The sequence below is a fragment of the Tarenaya hassleriana genome, unplaced genomic scaffold (assembly GCF_000463585.1).
Source record: "Tarenaya hassleriana unplaced genomic scaffold, ASM46358v1 Cleome5, whole genome shotgun sequence".
Taxonomy (NCBI): Eukaryota; Viridiplantae; Streptophyta; class Magnoliopsida; order Brassicales; family Cleomaceae; genus Tarenaya; species Tarenaya hassleriana.
Window position 1 is genome coordinate 2,928,714 of NW_010967707.1, and position 14,836 is coordinate 2,943,549.

The 14,836-nt window shown below is 39.1% G+C and overlaps 4 protein-coding genes across 4 annotated transcripts; 2 read left to right on the top strand and 2 right to left on the bottom strand.

The window, feature by feature from the left end:
• The first annotated feature begins 28 nt into the window (after nucleotides 1-28).
• On the top strand, nucleotides 29-1,713 carry LOC104826528. Its single transcript, XM_010559275.2, has one exon. The coding sequence runs from the start codon at nucleotides 278-280 to the stop codon at nucleotides 1,616-1,618; it is 1,341 nt and encodes a 446-aa protein (XP_010557577.1). The 5' UTR covers nucleotides 29-277; the 3' UTR covers nucleotides 1,619-1,713.
• A 2,317-nt stretch (nucleotides 1,714-4,030) lies between these two features.
• LOC104826529 (palmitoyl-acyl carrier protein thioesterase, chloroplastic-like) lies at nucleotides 4,031-7,698 on the top strand. The gene is made up of 7 exons (XM_010559276.2): nucleotides 4,031-4,273; nucleotides 5,120-5,656; nucleotides 5,818-5,951; nucleotides 6,303-6,416; nucleotides 6,633-6,804; nucleotides 6,894-6,962; nucleotides 7,180-7,698. Exons 2-7 carry the CDS (start codon nucleotides 5,153-5,155, stop codon nucleotides 7,450-7,452), a joined length of 1,266 nt encoding a protein of 421 aa, XP_010557578.1. The 5' UTR covers nucleotides 4,031-4,273; nucleotides 5,120-5,152; the 3' UTR covers nucleotides 7,453-7,698.
• Nucleotides 7,699-7,826: 128 nt separating this feature from the next.
• Nucleotides 7,827-9,152, bottom strand: LOC104826531 (GDSL esterase/lipase At5g03980). Its single transcript, XM_010559277.2, has one exon. It carries the CDS (start codon nucleotides 9,070-9,072, stop codon nucleotides 7,951-7,953), a length of 1,122 nt encoding a protein of 373 aa, XP_010557579.1. The 5' UTR covers nucleotides 9,073-9,152; the 3' UTR covers nucleotides 7,827-7,950.
• Nucleotides 9,153-9,467: 315 nt separating this feature from the next.
• On the bottom strand, nucleotides 9,468-13,684 carry LOC104826532 (sodium/pyruvate cotransporter BASS2, chloroplastic). Its single transcript, XM_010559278.2, has 13 exons — nucleotides 13,265-13,684; nucleotides 12,990-13,107; nucleotides 12,395-12,527; nucleotides 12,261-12,302; nucleotides 12,069-12,182; nucleotides 11,891-11,953; nucleotides 11,225-11,352; nucleotides 11,048-11,129; nucleotides 10,739-10,790; nucleotides 10,556-10,653; nucleotides 10,279-10,437; nucleotides 9,842-9,931; nucleotides 9,468-9,741 (listed from the first exon to the last, which is right to left on the bottom strand). The coding sequence occupies exons 1-13, from the start codon at nucleotides 13,374-13,376 to the stop codon at nucleotides 9,664-9,666; spliced, it is 1,269 nt and encodes a 422-aa protein (XP_010557580.1). The 5' UTR covers nucleotides 13,377-13,684; the 3' UTR covers nucleotides 9,468-9,663.
• Between the last annotated feature and the right edge of the window lie 1,152 nt (nucleotides 13,685-14,836).

Sequence of the window (14,836 nt, forward strand, 5' to 3'; positions counted from 1 at the left end):
CTCTCTCTCTCTCTCTCTCTCTCTCTCTCTCTCTCTCTCTCTCTCTCTGGTTTTCTCGTTCTGTCCTAAATTTGCTCGGCCACCCTTTCCATGCATTATCTTCCTTCGTCGTCCCCTCAAAGGACGACGAAGGACTTCGTCAAAAAAATTTCTTCGATTGCGTAAAAATCATCGACCTCGTACCCCGAAATCCTTTCGAAGATCTTCCTCTTCTCGATTCCATCCTTTCTATTTTGTTTCTCGGCCAAAACCATTGAGGAAACCACGTAGAAATAACATGAAGCCGCCCCTGGTGCCGCCGTCGCAGATCTTGGAGCTGAACATTATTTCAGCCCAAGATCTCGCCCCGGTGGCACGATACATGAAGACATACGCGGTCGCGTGGCTCGACCCGCAGCACAAGCTCACGACCCGCGTGGACAACACGGGCGGAACCAACCCCACGTGGAACGACAAGTTCGTGTTTCGTCTCGACAAGGAAGCACTCTACTACGGGACATCATCGATAATGGTTATTGAGATATACGCTCTGCATTGGTTTAAAGACATCCACATCGGCACGGTCCAAGCCCTGATCACTGATCTCCTGAGTCCTACGTCATTGCCGGCCATGAGATTCGTCACGTTAGAGGTTCTTCGAGCCTCGGGCCGGCCCCACGGCTTGCTCAACATAGCCGTCGGGCTGATCGATAGCTCGAGACCGAGCATGCCTCTGTACACGCCCTCGACGTTCGAGGAAGATCTGGTGTTCCACCAGAACAAAATCTCGACCAAACCCTCTGGTCTGAGACGTTCGAAAAGCGAAACGAGCTCTATGGTGGAATCAGGGGTTAGCACTATGATCATCAGACGAAACAGCTTCAAGGACCTCGAGCGTAAAGACGATGTAACGGGCAGTAATCAAACCACGAACTCGGATTTCGAGATCAGTTCGTCCGACAAGAACGAGTTTTCGTCGGATTCTCAAATGGTGGCGTATCATCCTCCGAACAAGACACCAAAGACAACCTCAAATCCGAGATTTGAAGCTAAACCAACTCTTGCAAGGCATGATGTCTATGCCACGCCAATGAGACCGAGAAACATGGGCTACGTCCCGAAGAAGAACAACGTGGAGTACGGGACGCCGATGAGGGCGAGACGGATCGTTATAACGGAGTCGGAATTAGGCCCCTCGGCTTCAGTGGTGGCGGCACAGGTCGCGAGAGAGAGAGCAATGGCCGGCAGAGAAGTCGAGAGCACGGTGATAAGCGTCGATGAACGGAGCGTCGAGGGTTTGCAGTCGAAGTTAGAGAGGTGGCAGGCCAATCTACAGCCGATTCTGGACGCGGGTTCGAGTTATCAGACGAGTTCTGATTACAAGGCGAGCTCAAACTATAAACCAACTTCGAACTATAAACGGAACGACGCCATTGGAGGAGGAGGAGGAGGTCGGAGTGTGAAACATCAGGTTGCGGTTGTCCCGATGAAGAAACATAGCCGGAGACACACGGAAGGAGGGGGGGACAGCGGCTTGTTTTCGTGCTTTAGTAACATTTGTGGGATTGAATGTTCGATTGTATGCGGTGGCTCGGGAGGGGCGAAAGGTTCTAAGCAGCAGAGGAAGAAGATGATGTGAAAAAAAAAAAAGTTAAGGGTTAGTTCAAAAAAAAAAACATGTGAGACGATATTCACTTATTCATAACTTGTTTCATGGTATATATATATATATATAAAAAAAAAAAGAAATCGATTTTCAGAATTCAACAAAATTAATAATAAAGAGTTCTTGTTTTCTTTTTCTTTCATAGGTTTATTAATAGATTATAGAACTGTGGTTTATCGATTAGACGCAATTTTCAATAAATCTAATAGATTTAAAAAAAAAATTCAATAAATCTGGTTATTAGTAATGATTATCCGAAATACTCATTTTAACAATTCAGCTTTCCTTGTTTATATCTCAAATTTGAAAGAATGATACTCAATTAATTTTATAGTAGTCTTCATATATTGACTACAATTAATTATATAAATTAAACACATACCTAATTTTTTCTTCTACATGAAAACCTCCTCTCGACTATTCATCGTATAGAATCAAAGATCCTCTTTCTCTTTCATGGTTATGGTGAAATGTTTGTTGATAAAAGTCAGCGAATAAGGTTTTTTATTCAAATATTTGCACCGCGAAATAAATAGTAAAGTGGCGTGCGAAAAATAAAATGAAAGGAGAAGTGTAAGAATCAAGGGTCGTTGTCGGTCCACCGATGGAGAAATTTCAAACATTTGTTTTAATTGCATGACTTGCACAACTAGAACTAGTTTAGATTAAAACGTGACAATAACTTGTATGTTAAATATATGATTTTATGTGTATACTTTTTTAAAAAATCAAAATACTCAATTTCCCATTCAGCTTTTTTCTATACAACAAAACAACCAATGTTAGCATTTTTCATTTTTACTTTCGTTTTTTTAAAAAAGTATTTTATATTTCCAATATAGTAATATGATATTTGGCCGTGGAAGGAAGACTTATGAAGTAGAACATGTAATAATAACCACCCAAGAGCTTGTGGGCGAGTGGTCAGTAGCTGTGTACAAAGCACTCAGGTCTGCGGTTCGATTCTTGGTTGGGGAGAGGTTTTCACATGGACTGCTCCGGTCCTCTGAGAGATGTAGTTGGGCTTTGTGAAATTCCGGATTATCAAAAAAAAATATGTAATAATAACCAAAATGAAAAGAAACGTGAAGAAGTTGGTCTACGTGTGCCGTGTTCCAATAATGATATATCTCAACAAAAATTCAAGAAAATCAAACTCTCAATCTAATCCGAAAATTTTGAAATATTATTAAAAAATTCAACCATATCAATTTTAAATATAGCATTAGGTAGGATGGCTAAATTATTAGGGCTTGTAAATACTGAAAATATTGGATAATCAATAGAACTATTAAAAAATATTGTATTAGGTAGTAAATTAATATTAATATATTTACTGCTGCTTAAGACATTTGCAAATTTTTCCATGAATATCCCCAACTTAATAATTTTAGCAAAATTTAAGTTTATTTTTCGGAGACAGGGATGATTTTGTTAATATAAGTTTAGGTTAGAACTAAATTTTAAAATTTTTAAAATATAATGTGTTCACACATATTACTACTAAGTTTTGATTTATATATATTCTACTTTATTAAAATTTGTGAAAAATATAATATATATTTAAATTCATTCACAATAACAATAATGCTAGTTTTAAATAATATTTAGATTTTATATTTAAGAAATTGAAACCATATGTATTGACGAATCTTTGGCTCACATCCTTCGTTATGTCCTTTTCGATTCCAATTTGATTGCATGCTACGAGATGTGACAATGGACTTCTTTTTTTCAAGAGATATTTTTTTTTTAAGAGAAAATTAATTATAAGAGTAAGAAAAACAAACGGCTCTCGATTGTTTTGTTTACTTTCATTAAAATATATAATATATATGTATGTATGTATTTATAGATATTTTAATTTCGACACAACATCCACAAATTCAATAGAAAAAAATATACACAAACTAATATGAATATCTTTTTTTGTCAGTCTTCATGTATGGTTCTTAACTTCTTCCCTTTTTTTGTTAAAGATTCCTTTATTTTTTTTTATTACGTTTTTTTTTCATTTTTTGTAATATTAAATTATGACACAATAACATATTTTTTTATGTTTTATTAATAAAAAATCAAATAAAAATAGATTGCATACCAATTCAATATATTTGTAATATATGAAAGAAAGACAATAGAAATTTTAAGAAATCTACGTCACATTGGGAAAAAGAAAATTCCACCAGAAAGAATAATTTGACGAGGAAAATGTTCTGCCATGCAAAAAAGGGTTAGACTGTAAATAACAAACAAAGATAGGGATAAAACGGTAAATACCAACGAAAGAAAGGATGGGTCCAGGTGGCAACTATAAAAGGCTTTCCGAGGCCCATTTCTCTCCTACGGCACATACTCGCTGGCTCTCTCTCTCTCTCTAGGAAATTGTATTTTAATTTTCTATTTTATTATTTTCCGAGGAAAATATTAGGAATTTTGAAATTGAAATTCGGAAAAAAAGGGAAAAAAAGGTTTTTAACAAAAGACACGGAACGAGATCGTGAACCAGGGAGGCAACACGACGAAGAAGAAGAAGGATTTAGGGTTTGCAGACTGGGCTACGTTCGTATCGGTCTTTCGCGCGTGAATGTTTTTCCTCGTTGATTTTGCATCTGCGGTTTTTTTCGTTTGGTACGGACTTCGATTCCTTTTTTCCCCTTTTTTGTTCGTGTAACTCGATCCGTGCATTGCGAATCTTTGGATTGATGGTTCGGATATGGTGTTTTATTTGCATGAAGATAGAGGCGTGATAGAGAAAACGATGTCAGAGTTTGATTTTGTTTTTGCATTTGTGGATTTCTACCCTTTTTTCTGTGTTTTTGGATTTCTGTTGGGCTATTCTGCCCTCTCTTTTTTTAGTTGCCAAGACAAATTGAGAGGTCAGAGAAGAAACGAAACTTCGATTTAGTTTCGTCTATTTCCTGATTTTTTTTTTCTTTTTCTTTAAATTTTGGGTTTTTTGCTGTCTGGGTTTCAGATCTGGATTCTTCTTCGCTGCATGTTTCATTCAAAGCAGCATCTGATTGTTTCATATGTTTAATTTTATGGACATTCTATTACTCTGCTTCAATAATGTTGAATTCTTGGAAGTTTTCCAGAATTTTTTTTTTTTGCATGCTTTGCGACTTTCTCCTGCAACTAGGATTTGAATTTTTCTGTGCAAAATCCATGGAAGCTTTATTCTTTTACTGTAGATGATTTGAGTTGTTCTCAATGTGTTGGATACAGCTCAGTGCCCAAATCATTCAAAAAAAAGAAGAAAAAAAAGTATATATCTTTGAGTCTGATACAGACTTTGTGTTTGTCATGTCTTTGTTTTTACTTTCCTTATTTGAATCTCAGGTAAATTGTTTTGAATTGTCATTTGTGTTTTCTGTGCCGTCTTGTTTTTCCCATGAAAATCCTTCCTTGGTCTATGCGCTTACATACATATTGACATTCACTGACATAGTTCTTCATATCTGTCTTGGCTGTCAGATTTCGCTTCCTCTCACCTTTAATATTGTCATCATGGTTGCCACCGCCGCTACATCATCCTTCTTTCCTGTACCGTCTCCATCTGTGGATCCCAATGGTAAGGGCAAAAAGCTTGGATCGGCAAATTTTTCAGCACTCAATCCGGAACCGAATTCTGGAAGCTTGCAGGTCAAGGCTAATGCCCAGGCTCCACCCAAGATTAATGGCCGTAACGTTAGTTTCGCATCAGCTCCAGAGAAGAGCTTGAAGACCGAAAATGACACACCTCAGCCCGCTCCCAGGACTTTCATTAACCAGCTACCTGACTGGAGCATGCTTCTTGCCGCCATTACTACGATTTTCTTGGCGGCAGAGAAACAATGGATGATGCTCGACTGGAAACCGAGGCGCTCCGACATGGACATGCTAATCGACCCCTTTGGGATAGGGAAAATCGTCCAGGATGGCCTTGTGTTTCGTCAGAATTTCTCCATTAGGTCGTATGAAATTGGTGCTGACCGCACGGCATCTATAGAGACCTTGATGAATCATTTGCAGGTATTATTTGTGACTTGATGGTACAATATGCATAAACAGGTAGATAACGGCAATTGCTTCGGGTCAATATTCGTAAACAGATAGATGTAATTACAACCATATATTGCCACCGGTCGTGTTCATTTTAGAACAAATTATTCTTAACGTCACATTTTCAACAGGAGACAGCCCTCAATCACGTCAAGACTGCTGGGTTGCTGGGAGATGGATTTGGCTCGACCCCTGAGATGTCCAAGAAGAACCTGATATGGGTTGTTACTCGTATGCAGGTTGTTGTAGATAAATATCCGACATGGTAAGCTATTCTTAGTCTAAACACATAAAACTGTAGCATTGGTGAGATTCGCAGTTCCTCTCGTTAAATTTTCCTCTTTTTCTCTTTACCCTGAATGCAAAGAGTCGTACTTTCACTTAATCATTTGGGATTCCGGAAAAATGATGCGTGTATGTATGTTCATTTCCATGGAAGATTTTCTATTTACATATTATTTACTTACTCTATGCTGTTTTGTATGATCCGAAAGATGCTTGTATATTCGATTACTTATTTTCTCACAGGATGATGTTGCATTTATGCGTATATGACTTCCATGACTGATATGTGTCAAATGCTGAATCTGCTTCTCATCTGATATCCGTTTGTTAGGGGAGATGTCGTGCAAGTAGACACCTGGGTCAGTCAATCTGGAAAGAATGGTATGCGCCGTGATTGGGTAATTCGTGACTGCAATACTGGAGAAACATTAACACGAGCATCCAGGTTAGATAATGTTTTTTGCCGTGTTGCTATACCCATAACTTCGATTGCTTATATGTACACTGGTTTTTGATGAATCTTATAACTTATCTGCTAATTATGTCACATAATTTTCTCTAGTGTAAACCTCTAAATGATCATTCAACTTAAGTTTCCTGATTTATATTTTGTTCTTTTAACACTGTTATTAACATCGTAAAATCACATATGGTTTTACAGTGTGTGGGTGATGATGAATAAACTGACAAGGAGGTTATCCAAGCTTCCGGGAGAGGTTCGAGGTGAAATAGAACCTTATTTTGTGAATTCTGACCCTGCTGTTGACGAGGACAGCAGGAAGCTACCGAAACTTGACGATAATACAGCAGATTTTGTTCGATCTGGTCTATCTGTAAGCCAATTTCTGTATCTCTTGCAATAAATTTCAAGCAGATAAATCTCTGACATTCTTTGCAATCTTGTGTTGGTAATTTCTTTCAGCCAAGATGGAGTGACTTAGATGTTAACCAGCACGTTAACAATGTCAAGTACATTGGTTGGATCCTTGAGGTATAGTGTCTCCTTTTACTATCACTCTTTCTTTTTTCCACATTTCCCTCAGCCATATATCTTTGGACATTGAGATATAGCCATGCATTTTCGAGGGTATCTCCTGTATCTTTACATTCCAATATACCACGCGGCATTTATCATATTCTCACCATTCTTGTCAATAATACGAATCTAGAAGCTCAAGATGATATCTGGAATTCTGTTGTCCGTACAGAGTGCTCCTGTGGCAATCCTCGAGAGCCACGAGCTGAAGTCGATGACCCTGGAATATCGCCGTGAATGCGGTCGGGACAGCGTGCTTCAGTCCCTCACCGCTGTCGCGGGATCCGACATCGGGAACCTGGCAACCGCGGGCGATGTGGAATGCCAGCACTTGCTCCGACTCCAAGACGGGGCTGAGGTTGTCAGAGGAAGAACGGAATGGAGACCTAAGTATGCCGAAAGCAGCTTCGGAAACATCGCTCGGATCCCGGCAAGCAGCGCATAAAAGCCGGTCCGAAAATCGAAATAACTGCAAGAAACCGGGCTAGTATCGATTGCACTTGAATCGATCTCATCTTCTATTAATATCATGATCTTCTGTGAAAGTTGAGACCCTTTGTTGGTTTTCAACTTTGTAACTAGCTGTTGTTGCCTACATACTCTTGGGATGTGTTTCCGGCGCTAAAGATTGGGCGACTTTTGTATATTTTTCCCCCCTTAATTTTCTTTCTTTTTTCTTTGTGAGAATTTATTTTATTTATTTTTATTTCTGATTTAGACTTATTATCAATTTGTATTTCTCTTTAGTTTGGAAAATTTTCTTTATGAATATGAAATGAATCTGTGTTGAACTCAAATTAAGTTTTAGATTTCCTAATCGAACCCAAAATTTCGTTTAGAGAATGTGAAAAGCTTTGGATTTAAACTTCGAGATTTCAATATTTCATTACATGAACGTAAAAAAAACAAAAAAATGGCCTTATATATATATGTCATGTATAGGTCACCAGACGCACTGGATCTGGGAGAGGATGTTGTAGACGAGGAACTCGGACATGTGCCTGTAAGCCTTCTGCGTCAAGTGGACTCCGTCCCAGCTTATGTATCGGTCTGGATTCGGACACACCGGCACGCCGCTCGCCCCGCATTGTCGGCTTCCGTCGTAGTTGTACGCTCCTCCGACGCCGCAGCACGATCTCAGCGCGGCTCTCTCGTCGAAACCGAGGGTAGATGCACGTCCCAGGACGGATTGGAAGGCCGCGTAGTAATCTCCGTAGACTATGACCGCGTGCGGGAATTCTTGCCTGAGGGAAGCGATGGCTGCCTGAAGGGCGTTGTTGTGTTCGACCGCGAACTCGTTCATGTGCCTCAGACATCCTTTGTCGTCGTAAGCCCTCGGATCGTTGGCTGGAAACGACGAGAGATAGATGGGGAAACATCCGATGGGGAAGTTTCCGGGGACGACGACTCTGACGGCTCCGTGTCTGATCACTTCTCTGACGGCTGCAGCGATGGTTTGAACGACGTGAGGGATGAAGGCTCTGACCTCGTCCACGCTCTTGCCTTGGAAGAAACCGTAGTTGTAGTCATTCCCTCCGATCTCACCCACCATGAAAAGGGATCTCCTCAACCTCTCGGAGCAGTTTGAACGGCAGACGGATCTCAAGTGAGAGTTGAACCACGACAACTGCTTGCCGAGAGGGGTGTTGGTCGCGGGAACGTGAAGGCCTCGAGCCGTGAAGAAGGAACTGTTGAGCGCCGTGCTTCCGGCCACCGCGAAGTTCACGCCGTTGCGAAAGGACTTGTCGTTCCCGAGATAGGGCTTGAGAAGCGGAAGCTGAAGAGCTCGGGCGAAGAAGTCGATCATCAGCTGGCCGTTGGAGCAGCGGCCGGTGGGACGTCTGAAAAAGGTCTCTCCGTAGGGAAATCTGGCGGCGTGGGATCTTGCCCCGACAGGGCCGTTGAGGATGAGGTTACCGGTGTCGGCTATTGAGTCGCCGAACTGATAGATCGATCGGAAAGGACATATCGTACTCTGCGGCTGAGAACCGGCGGCAGAGAAACAAAGGAACCCTAGAAGGCCGACGAAGGAGAAACCGACAAGACAAAGCGATCTGCTGAACATGGCTCCTCCTCGGTCTTTATGTTTTCTCAAAGTGCAGCGAATTGGAGAAAGTAGGCATGGCTTTTATAGACAGCTTTTTTTTTTCCCCGATAAAATCCTTTCGATTTGATTAATGTTACACATATGTAATTAATTTCATTTTCTTTCCTTTTTTTTTTTAAATTGCATGCTTATCAATTCCGTATATATAAAAAAAATTCCTCCCGGTTTATAAAAAATGTTGGGTGACAAAGGCTTCAATAGTTTCTTGTAACGCAAGAAATATTTTGTATGCTCTATATTAATGCAATCGTAGATTATAGCAAGTTCCTAATTTTGAGATTCTAAAGACATAGTTTTCCTTTCTCATTAATATATTGGATAAAATCATTTCAATTTAATCAACGTTATCCAGATTCAACAAAAAATATTTAAGAAATATTAAACCGTTGCGGTCCACCAATAAGCTACATGAATCTCCCAAACGCATTCATCATAACAACGAATCCTCGTCAAACGGCTTCCTAACAAAATGTATAAAATCACTCAAAAAGGGTACGAAATGCCAAACAAACGTTCCGTTCCTTAACATCTCTGTGTTCGTCCTCCATTTCATTCCTTGAAGTCGTCCTTATCATCCGCGGGGATCGGCCGGTTTCTCCAGAACACGGCCAGGGCGCTCCCACCGAGCTGCGAAAAGAGCAAAAACGTAAATTCACATCGGAACCTAACCCCGGGAAAAGAGGAGAGACGTAAGATAGCGCACGCAATAGGTTGGCTGAAACCTTACCGCCATACAGACAACGCTGACTGCAGAAGGAACGGCCACCAGAGGGTTGGTGAAATGCTTCTGCGCAAGCAAGAACCCGAGGGCGGAGCTCTGCGCATGAGAATTCAAGACGAGATTTAGCGGAATCCTCAAAACGCAGTTTTTGCTCGTAATTTAGGCAAAGTTCTATGCTTCTCTTCATAATCCCGACAAAGTTACACCGCAAAGCTTAGGCCTTTACATCGGAATGAATAGGATTTCGGCTGCTAAGAATAATATTTCAAAGTCTCGACATTTCCCGAATTTTAAAACCGAGCACATACTCATCTACAGATCAGAAAAAGACCGGGTCTTCATCAAAGTACAAGAATTTACTTCTGTTTTGATTGATCAAAACCCATATATTCTTCTGAATTGGTATGAGAAATGGGAGAAACAATGGAAATGAGGCGTTTTACCTGCATTCCGCACTCGATAGAGATGGTACGTGAAGTGGACTCGCCGAAAGAAAACTTCGAAATCCAATAGCCAAGAGCAAAGGCCGCAGCATGAAGAAGCGCAACCGGTAACAGAAGCTGAGTTCCTTGAGTTTTCAAGACCTCCGAGACTTGCCCGATCTTCGACAACAAAATTGTACCATTTTCAGTTTTTGAAGAAGTGGCGTAAAAATTATCAAAGGAAATAAGGCGCATATGAAAAGAAAAACGTCATATATAAGCGTCTACAAAATCTTACCGGGCTCGCGCAGAGAAGGGTGGTCAGGATAACCCCGATCAGAGGTGTCACGGTTATAATCTTTGACGTGAATTTGGGAAAGAACTCGTTTGACAACACTGTAAAAAAAAACATTTCAGAAAAAATCATATCCCGAGTAATCACACATCCATCTAAATTGTCGGGAATTCGCTAGAATCATACCTCCAATGACGGTAGGAACCAAAACTACTTGGAAAGTACTGATGGCAAGTCCCTGAAAAGGAAAAAATTTATCCATAGGTTCTCACAACGGCATTATATATCGACTTTTATATCTTGCTGTATGGAAATCAAATCGGAAAGTTTGCCCAGATGGTTTCTTTCCATTTCTATTGCTTGTTAATTTCCAACGAGCTGAGATAAATCACGTTTACGCTTCTTGTAAGATCGAAAGAAGATCAACAAATCTTATAAACAGCACGAGAGCCAGAAATAAATTCCAAATCAAATTTAAAATGGCTATGAACTTACTGCAGCATCAACTGGAACGAGCTGGCCAGCGAGAAGCTTTGTGAGAAGAGGAGTCATCACAATAGCCCCGATGGTCGAACACCTAAAAAATATACAGAAACGATAAAAGAATCTAGAAAATTTCGAGGCTAAGTATAAGAAATGAGAAGAGACAAGACCGAAACTAAGCTTGCTTACGTTGTCATGAGAACAGAGAGAGCGACATTCCCCTTGGAAATGTAGGTTGCAACATTCGAGGCCTGTCCTCCGGGGCAGCATGAGACCAAGATAAGGCCCGTCGCAAGAGGTGCCGAAAGTTTTAGACTCTAAAGTCAAAGAAACAAACACATAAGTTGTCTATTCAAAACCATTATCGCTTTATGATGTGGCCTTCAACAAGTTGGCAAAAAGTACAGAAGAACATGGATTTGAAGACTTGCCCCGACGGGTGCATGCCCTCGATGAAAATTGAGCGGATTTATGTGCAGCGTGTCGTCAGTGAATAAAATGTTTTCAAGTATTTTTTTTATCAATGGAGAAAAACAACCATGACAATATATTTTCCAACAATGATGAACTGATGAAGAGTAAACACATAGATCACATTGATTCAAGAAGCAAGAGAAAGCGAAGATGTCTGGATGATATACGTCGAAAGTTAACAAAGGAATTAATTTCTGCGTCAAGCTTGAACTGTTTCAGCTAATAGAACTAAAATGTGCAATCTTTCAACAAAGCAAAAAATGAGGACAGAATTATTCACAAATTTGCACAAGAATTCTTGATCAAATTGTGCAGTAAAACTCATCTAAATCCTGAAAAGAAATGAGATACTAATGTCACAGACACATATAAGAAGCGTACCATCGCTATGACAAAGCCTAGCGCAGGCTTGATTAAATATTGTGCAAGAAAACCGACACCCACCTGCAAGGTAACACCTTAAACTGTTATTCTGTTCAACAGGCGAAATCATAATCAGCCGCCGGATACATTCATAGAAAAAGAGGCCTAATAAAAAGAAACTTTTTTTCCCTCTTACCGTCCATGGATTACGTAAACACCTTCTGAAATCCTCAAAGGTTAGTGTCAATCCCATGGAAAGCATGAGAAATCCCAGACCGACAGTGAAAAGGTCAGTCTCCAGCCATGTAACCTACAAGATCTATGTGTAAGGTAGAGCAACATGGATATGTACACATATGTAAAGGAACATGGGATGTCTGAAACATACTGCAGCTGGCTTGTAGATGCCAATAAGTGTTCCCAAAATAACCTGCAAATCGAAAAACGCCCTCGTTAAATAATATCCACCATATATATGATTTTATGTAGATCACAGAAAGGCAAAAGAGTTAAAAAAAATACCCAAACTGGAAAAAGGGTCGTTAAAAGTTCAATAATCTTCTCGTAATTGCTCATCCCACTTGAAGAGCTATCAGGTACATCACCCGATTCACCCGGTACATCTGTTGCCGCCTTGCAAGCAATTCGCATGGTCCTGAAAATCAAACAGCAAAATCTCACTCGAGCACATGAGGCTTGTAGAAAATATTTGTGAACCCACAAAAAAATTATATTCTACACATCCAATCAAGAAGCTGGCCGAGCAGATACTACATATCTCGTTGGGGATTCACTATCACGGAGTACCTCAAGCCACCATATCAAAGTGATGTCATGACAGAAAAGCATGATACTGCAGAGTATTAAGAATATCCTCTCATAGTTTCTCGTATAGAGTGTTTATACTCGCCAAGCCAAATTGAGAAAACTCAGTCATTCTCAATGAACTCATTACCAAGAAAAGAAAGTTTTCCTTTGAATGGCTGGACATAGCTTACAGCATACATCTAAGATACCTCTAAGATACCAATTCTCTTTTCTCTGTCACGAAAATTTGGCATCACCAAGAAGACAATACAATAGCAGCTAATAGAGATTACATAAGAACTCAAACTACCTGGAAGAACATGTCACAGCCGAGGTTGATGTAAGAGCAACAATGGAGCTACATGGTTTATAGTTTTGGATCGCTAAACTTTTTCCGACATCACGAACCGAACCCAAGTTCGTACAATCTGAAAGATCAAATCAGCAACCAAGAACATAGATATCATTAAGCATCAGATTCTTCATAAAAACAACTGAACTCGGGGGAATCAGAGGATTCGAGCAAATGATTCACTACCCATTAAACAAGAACCAATGAATCAAAAATCAAAATTTGAAACATACCCAGACGATTCCGAACTCTCCGAGCAAGAACCCAGGAATCGCCAAGCGTATATGAGCCACTGCATTGGCTTAACCTACAGTCTCTGGGTACAACTCTAGAAATGGATGCCATGGAAACCGGTTCGATGCTCGGATTGTTGAGAACAGAGCTGGGAGAAGAAAGGGTTTAAGATCGCGAGAGAGGTTTTACCAGATCATGACAATAAGATTTGGTTAGGTCTCCAAAGAGACGGGAGAAATGAGGTTTGTGGATAGGTGGGACAATCGTGGGGAGAGGAAGAACCACACAATTGTGCTGCTGATGACTCAGCAGCCTCACCCCAAAAATCCCAATCCCTTAGGGCTTCTTTTTCCAAAATCGTTTGGAATTATTATCATAAATTTCTCCATCGGCAAAGATAATTTTTTCTCGTTGCCCTTTCTAGGGCTCCCCGTCCGGTTCTCGTTTGGTCGGAAAGAGAAACAGCGACTTGTGGCGCAGGATAAGCTAACGTGCGCAGCGTGAGTGGTGGTAATATCCCAAACTCCAATGTCAATTGGTCATCGATTTTTTTTCGTTCCATGTACAATTTTTTTAATGTAATATCGATTATATAATAAATTTAAAAATCCAAAACATGTTACGCATAGCTCAATTTTTTAATCTAATATCGACTATCCCAAAATTTTCATTACTTATTTTCAGCAACGGAATTATATAAGAAATTACGACGAAATTGTGGTGCTATATTTAAAAATATATACATATATGTGATTCACAAAAAAAGAAATGGTTGAAAAATTGATAATTAATTTGGGCAACAAAATATGAAACTACATTACCAAAAAAATATGTATAGTTATATATATGTGAAACTATGATTTTTTTATATCTTCTCCTAAAAACGTGAAAAAAAAATACATACGTTAATTTTTACCAAAATAAATCACCATAAAAAAACTATTTTTGGAAAGAAATTCAGCTTGGAACCTAAAATACTCGTGTTCGCCACTCTCTTTTGTATCCGACAAAACATGTTCTTAATTATTTTTGTAATATTTTAATTATAATGGTGACTTTAAAATTCAAGAAGAAAAGCTAAGATGAAGAAAAGGTGATTGAGTATGAAATATATATTATGATTTGAATTATGATGCGTTAGGTATGTGTATTATTTTATCCGTTTAACATGTTTGGTACATAAAATTATTAGGGAACAATATAGGAAATGGAAAGCTTACGCTTTAAAACATAAATCATAAATGGATTCACAAATCATACTTTTTATTTATATAATCATACTTTATATATATGGATCTAGTTCAATAGGATTGCAATTTAGTGTTCCAATAAATTAATTTAATTTCAAATCAATCCGTGTAAAATTAATTAAAAAGATTAGTTTTATGTGTTTGACAATATTATTATAAAAATAAACTAATTCTCTCTAATTTCATCATAGTATATTATTAATCCGAAAAATATATATATAAGGGAAAGTTAAAGGGTAATGACTTTGCTGAAATTTCATAATTCATGCTATACTTTTAAACTGCGTATAATGTATATAACGTTATATATATACGATATAA